The sequence below is a fragment of the Salvelinus sp. IW2-2015 genome, linkage group LG27 (genome assembly GCF_002910315.2).
Source record: "Salvelinus sp. IW2-2015 linkage group LG27, ASM291031v2, whole genome shotgun sequence".
Taxonomy (NCBI): domain Eukaryota; kingdom Metazoa; phylum Chordata; class Actinopteri; order Salmoniformes; family Salmonidae; genus Salvelinus; species Salvelinus sp. IW2-2015.
Genome location: NC_036867.1, coordinates 104,418 through 111,886, shown reverse-complemented (window position 1 = coordinate 111,886; position 7,469 = coordinate 104,418). Strand labels below are relative to the sequence as shown.

General features: G+C 38.7%; 1 protein-coding gene across 1 annotated transcript; it reads right to left on the bottom strand.

Moving 5' to 3' along the window:
* Nucleotides 1-267: 267 nt before the first annotated feature.
* Nucleotides 268-1,975, bottom strand: LOC139023173 (zinc finger protein 180-like). The gene is made up of 2 exons (XM_070435650.1): nucleotides 1,971-1,975; nucleotides 268-1,837 (listed from the first exon to the last, which is right to left on the bottom strand). The coding sequence occupies exons 1-2, from the start codon at nucleotides 1,973-1,975 to the stop codon at nucleotides 1,219-1,221; spliced, it is 624 nt and encodes a 207-aa protein (XP_070291751.1). The 3' UTR covers nucleotides 268-1,218.
* Between the last annotated feature and the right edge of the window lie 5,494 nt (nucleotides 1,976-7,469).

The window sequence follows — 7,469 nt, the reverse complement described above, 5'->3', positions numbered from 1 at the left end:
CCTTCACCAATATAAACATGGCATCTACTGGCTGTCAACAATTAAAATATATATATATATTTTTTTCCCACAAAGAATCTTAAAACTCACTAGCTTCTAGAACTCTCGTCCCCTTGAAACGAGCCCAAACAAAACTCATCTCCAATACGGAAAAAACGTGCAGAAATTATGATCCATGGCAACGCACAGGCTAAACGCAAAACAAAAACATTTTGACTGCCCACCCTTGAGCCAATCAGCGACCAAGTTGTCCTCACCACGGATGTCTTTTCAATGACATTTTGCTAGGTGGGATAGCCCAATGTCAAAACACAGTTTTAACGTGTCCAAATCAATAACCAATATGCAGAAACAGTTTGGGATAAATTGAAAACCTAAACATAACATGTGCTATATACACAAACATCTGCCACAATAATTGTATTTTTTTAAACAAGCTCCTTATAAACTGCACAAGCACCAAAAACGCTGTTGTTTTGACAAGTAGCAATAAATCACTGATATCGATTAAGTGGGAAATTAGGTTGCACATGCTGTTGAAACTAACAACCAAAAAAACATGGAAATTGGAGATATCTTTAACCTCACTGATTGGAGTACAACCTGCAGAAGACAGTCAGCTACATTTTGGAGTGATGCCTTTCAATTTAGGGGTCGGTAAACAAAGGAACACAACACTTATTTGTCATCACTCATCGATATCATGTTGAAATAATTTTTGTGACAGAAGGGAGATGAGGTTGCAAGTCCTGTTAAAACGAACAGCTCAAAAACCACACGGAGTCTGGGAATAATGTGTACATCACTGGTTAGAGGACAATTTGTAGAAAACAGCTAGCTACATTTTGATGTGTTGCATTTTGATTCAAGTGGGTCACCAATGTGGTAAGTGTAACACAACTCTTTTTTTGTTACTCACTTTTTGTTAAATCACATAAATAGTACTCTTTCAATTCAGAGACTGGATTTTCCCCCTGAGGCTAATATCCATATCATGCTGAAATCAATTGAACAGGGGACAAACATTTAGGGTTCTACATTGTGACATCATTAAAACACTCCTACTACAATGTTAAAACAATGTTTAAACATTCTACATTGTGACATTATTTCATTGATATCATGAAACAACTCCTTCATGTATGTATTTTCTGATATTTGATCAGAGATCTTTTATCAGATTATCTCATCACATTTATCACAGCCATAAGGTTTCTCTCATGTGTGTGTCCGCTGATGTATTATCAGGCTGTTTGGCTGAGTAAAACTCTTCCCACATTGATTACAGCTATGAGGTTTCTCTCCTGTGTGTGTTCGCTGGTGTWCTATCAGGCTGTTTGGCCGAGTAAAACTCTTCCCACATTGATTACAGCTATAAGGTTTCTCTCCTGTGTGTGTTCTCTGGTGTACAGTCAGAGAGCTAGAAGTAGAAAAACTCTTCCCACATTGATCACAGCCATAAGGTTTCTCTCCCGTGTGTGTTCTCTGGTGTGATACTAGGCGGTTTAGCCAAACAAATCTTGTCCCACATTGATTACAGCTATATCGTTTCTCTCCTGTGTGTGTTCTCTGGTGTACAGTCAGATAGCTAGAAGTAGAAAAACTCTTCCCACATTGATCACAGCTATAAGGTTTTTCTCCAGTGTGTGTTCTCTGGTGTGATACTAGGCGGTTTAGCCAAGCAAATCTTGCCCCACATTGATCACAGCTATATGATTTCTCTCCTGTGTGTGTTCTCTGGTGTGCAGTCAGATGGCTAGATGAAACAAAACTCTTCTCACATTGAGCACAGCCATATGGTTTCACAGGCGACAGAATAGGGTTTAAAACACAGTGGCTAATATACACCAAAGCGTCTAAAGAGCTTTATTGGTTCGGCTATTTCTCTCGCAAGCTACCGAGGTGGCAAGACTAACTGTTGCTGCTGCTGAAAGAAGGGTTCCGTCCACTAGATTATACGTCACACTAACAGCATTGTCTTAAAATCGCACACCGCTAGCTGCTGACTGGAGTGGGTAACGCAGTTGTCTGAACCTCTGACTGCGATGGATTTATATCCCGTCACTACTGATCATTCATCCATACTGTGTGTGTCCCAGCATTGCAGCTTTGGAAATAAATTAACTATCCATTAATTGCTCCTTCCTGTGTTGACTCACTGACTTGAGAGACCAGGAAGGTCACGCTAGGTTGATATCTAGCTAAAGCTTGTAAACGTTAACCACACCTCGTGCTTTTCGTGAACTGTGTGGTGTGTTATCTAGTGGGAACCCGTTAGCACGGTAAGCTCTGGTGCGTTCTTGCGGTGGGCTCAAATCAGTCAGCCAGTCACCGTTTACCCACAACGCAGCATGGATTTGACGCTCTCGAACACGGCCAGGGATTTAATATATTACATAATGGCTACGCTGCTACGGCGTGTGACTTCATCTATACTAATATGGCTGTTCTAAATTCTGTGTCGCTCAAAGCCTTGAGTAATGAACCTATTTTTGTAACTTTTTCCACGTTGGCTTACTGCTAGCGCGCTGACTGACATCTGCAAATGGAATCTATCTATTTTGGATGTTGGGGATTTTTTTTTGCCATCATTCTGTATGTCTCTGCTCTTTTGATCTGCAGTCATGTTTTAGTTGGGTTTTGTTAGWTGGGTTCTAACTGGTCTCCGGTAGTTGGGCTCCAGCTCGCTGACCAGAGCTAGTTGGCTAAATAGCTCATGTTAGCTGGCTGGCTAAGATAACTGCATATAGCTAACATTAGCTTGCTGGCTAAGATAACTGCATATAGCTAATGTTAGCTGGCTGGCTAAGATAACTGCAKATAGCTAATGTTAGCTGGCTGGCTAAAATAACTGCATATAGCTAACATTCTTTGATATTTGGTTAGATGGCGTTATGTATTTCCAAAACTGGTTTACATTAATCACTCAAGTCATGAGCGCAAATTATTGTTTTAATTTGAAGTTCTACATTTGAAGTTATTTCTGTTGTAGTATACATCATAGGGAATAGGCTGGTCCTCCATATTACTTCACACCTGACTTTGGCATTCTTCTGAATTCTGATTGGTTTAATGTAATAACTCCAAAAATAGAACAGTGAGGTGTAACTTTGCATTGGGACTTTTAAAATATTTTATTTTATAAAAATACAAAACATACACATACAAACATTAACTACATCACACCTGCCCAGACCCACTAGAACACACCCCCATCTCCATTAACTACATCACACCTGCCCAGACCCAATAGAACACACCTCCATCTCCATTAACTACATCACACCTGCCCAGAACCACTAGAACACACCTCCATCTCCATTAACTACATCACACCTGCCCAGACCCACTAGAACACACCNCCATCTCCATTAACTACATCACACCTGCCCAGACCCACTAGAACACACCCCCAGCGCCCGCATCAGCACCATTTTATTTCTCTCCGTCTCCCACTCACTTTCAACTTTTATATAATAAAGCATTATCCCATTCTGTTGAATTAACAACAGAGGATTGGTTGATTTCCAGGTTTTAATAAAGTATAATATTTAAGATGATTGATGAGAAAAGTATCATCCAACCATCGGGTATCTCACTGCACCCTCATATGCCATGTCTTGAAATATACAGACAGACAGATTAAAAGTAATTTTACATTGTATAACTGTACTTCTGACAGCCAACTTTCTAACTCCGCCCATAACTTTATGACATCATAACATTCCCAGAAGGATTATTGAGTCATTGTGAATTTTACAMTTAAGACAYGACTCTGCCATTGTGCTGTAGAATTTGTGGATTTTATCTCTTGTATAATAAGGGACTATCATTTGTCCCAACATCACAGGCCACAGACTTTGATACAGTTAAAAACTTACAAAAGTTTTTCCTCAGTTTGAAATCAACTGAGTTTTTTTTTTACACCTGCCAATGTAAATCCATTGAACGAGACAAGTTACCAGACAGGACATATTGCTAATGCTCTTCCCATTGATAACCTGAATGACAATTAACTTGTGGGCGGTGGTCGTGATGACCAGCCTATTGGATGACGTCGTCCATCGGGATTCCCCAAGAAAGAAGACTCTCTGGATTGATCACTGGAGTCATATGTGAAGGAGGAGGTTGATCATCAGGAGTCAGATGTGAAGGAGGAGGTTGATCATCAGGAGTCAGATGTGAAGGAGGAGGTTGATCATCAGGAGTCAGATGTGAAGGAGGAGGTTGATCATCAGTGAACCTCTAGGATTGTGGCTGGGCTGGCGTTTCCACTTCCAGCTTGGTAAATATTTTGATACATTGAATGTTGATATTGTGAACCTATGTTATATATTTCTACCTCCTGTTTCATGAAGTGATGTCACTAACTACTGCCCCTATATTTACAGCGCATTTGGAAAGTATTCAGACCCCTTCACTTTTTCCACATTTTGTTACGTTAACTAGGTCATACTGCTCCTAACATGGTGTAACAATACATATGTAGATGTTATATAATGAACAAGACTAAGGTCTATACTGCTCCTACATGGTGCAAACAACACTGTATATGTATATAATGAACAGACTCGGTCTATATTGCTCCTACATGGTGTAACATACATATGTTGATGTATATATGAGCAGACTAGATCTAATATGCTCCTACATGGTGTAACATAACATCATGTAGATGTATATTGAACAGACTAGGTTATACTGCTCCTACATGGTGTAACATTCATCATGTAGATGTATATAATGAACAGACTAGGTCTATACTGCTCCTACATGGTGTAACAATACATCATGTAGATGTATATAATGAACAGACTAGGTCTATTACTGCTCTACAATGGTTATGTTAACCAATACAATCATGTAGATGTATATAATGAACAGACTAGGTCTATACTGCTCCTAACTGGTGTAACAATAATTATGTAGATGTATATAATGACAAGACTAGGTCTAATATGCTCCTACATGGTGTAACAATACATCATGTAGATGTATATAATGAACAGACTAGGTCTATTACTGCTTCTACATGGTGTAACAATACATCATGTAGATGTATATAATGAACAGACTAGGTCTATACTGCTCCTACATGGTGTACAATCATCATGTAGATGTATATATACCGTTCAAAAGTTTGGGTCACTTAGAAATGTCCTTGTTTTTTGAAAGAAAGAAAGCATTTTTTGTAAACAGTGTGTGTGTCTGCTTGTTCTTTACAAAGCTTTTGTAAACAGTGTTTTTGCATGCAGCAATTCAACATGAAGGCGTATTCCCAAGTACCTCTGAACAGTTGATGTTGAGATGTGTTCTGTTACTTGAACTCTGTGAGCATTTATTTGGGCTGCAATCTGAGGTGCAGTTAATCTAATGAACGTATCTTCTGCAGCAGAGGTAACTCTGGGTCTTCCTTTCCTGTGGCAATCCTCTGAGAGCCACCATACCTTGTCACAACACAACTGATTGGCTCAAACACATTAAGAAGGAAAGAAATTCCACAAAATTAACATTTAACAAGGCACACCTGTTATTTAATTCCAGGTGACTACTTCATGAGGCAGGCAAGGGTGACTGCTTTGAAGAATCTCAAATATAAAATACATTTTGATTTGTTTAACATTTTTTGGTTCTTACATGATTCAATATGTGTTATTTTCATAGTTTGTCTTCACTATTATCTACATGTAGAAATAGTAAAATAAAGAAAAACCCTTGAATGAGTAGGTGTGTCCAATCTTTTGACTGGTACTGTATGTAAATGTGATATTTCAGTTGTTGTTTTTGTTACATTTGAAACATTTATAACCTGTTTTTGCTTTGTCATTATGGGGTATTGTTATGTCATTATGGGGTATTGTGATGTCATTATGGGGTATTGTGTGTAGAATAATGAGGGTAAATTATTGATTTAATCCATTTAAGAATAACGTAACAAAATGTGGAAAAAGTGAAGGGGTCTGAATACTTTCCAAATGCGCTGTAAATATAGGGGCAGTAGTTAGTGACATCACTTCATGAAACAGGAGGTAGAAATATATAACATAGGTTCACAATATCAACATTCAATGTATCAAAATATTTACCAAGCTGGAAGTGGAAACGCAGCCCAGCACAATCCTAGAGGTTCACTGATGATCAACCTCCTCCTTCACATCTGACTCCTGATGATCAACCTCCTCCTTCACATCTGACTCCTGATGATCAACCTCCTCTTCACATCTGACTCCTGATGATCAACCTCCTCCTTCACATCTGACTCCTGATGATCAACCTCCTCCTTCACATATGACTCCAGTGATCAATCCAGAGAGTCTTCTTTCTTGGGGATCCCGATGGACGACGTCATCCAATAGGCTGGTCATCACGACCACCGCCCACAAGTTAATTGTCATTCAGGTTATCAATGGGAAGAGCATTAGCAATATGTCCTGTCTGGTAACTTGTCTCGTTCAATGGATTTACATTGGCAGGTGTAAAAAAAAAACTCAGTTGATTTCAAACTGAGGAAAAACTTTGTAAGTTTTTAACTGTATCAAAGTCTGTGGCCTGTGATGTTGGGACAAATGATAGTCCCTTATTATACAAGAGATAAAATCCACAAATTCTACAGCACAATGGCAGAGTCATGTCTTAATTGTAAAATTCACAATGATCAATAATCCTTCTGGGAATGTTATGATGTCATAAAGTTATGGGCGGAGTTAGAAAGTTGGCTGTCAGAAGTAACAGTTATACAATGTAATTACTTTTAATCTGTCTGTCTGTATATTTCAAGACATGGCATATGAGGGTGCAGTGAGATACCCGATGGTTGGATGATACTTTTCTCATCAATCATCTTAAATATTATACTTTATTAAAACCTGGAAATCAACCAATCCTCTGTTGTTAATTCAACAGAATGGGATAATGCTTTATTATATAAGTTGAAAGTGAGTGGGAGACGGAGAGAAATAAAATGGTGCTGATGCGGGCCGTGGGGGTGTGTTCTAGTGGGTCTGGGCAGGTGTGATGTAGTTAATGGAGATGGAGTGTGTGTTCTAGTGGTTCTGGGCAGGTGTGATGTAGTTAATGGAGATGGAGGTGTGTTCTATTGGGTCTGGGCAGGTGTGATGTAGTTAATGGAGATGGGGGTGTGTTCTAGTGGGTCTGGGCAGGTGTGATGTAGTTAATGTTTGTATGTGAATGTTTTGTATTTTTATAAAATAAAATATTTTAAAAGTCCCAATGCAAAGTTACACCTCACTGTTCTATTTTTGGAGTTATTACATTAAACCAATCAGAATTCAGAAGAATGCCAAAGTCAGGTGTGAAGTAATATGGAGGACAGCCTATTCCCTATGATGTATACTACAACAGAAATTAACTTCAAATGTAGAATTTCAAATTAAAACAATAATTTGCGCTCATGACTTGAGTGATTAATGTAAACCAGTTTTGGAAATACATAACGCCATCTAACCAAA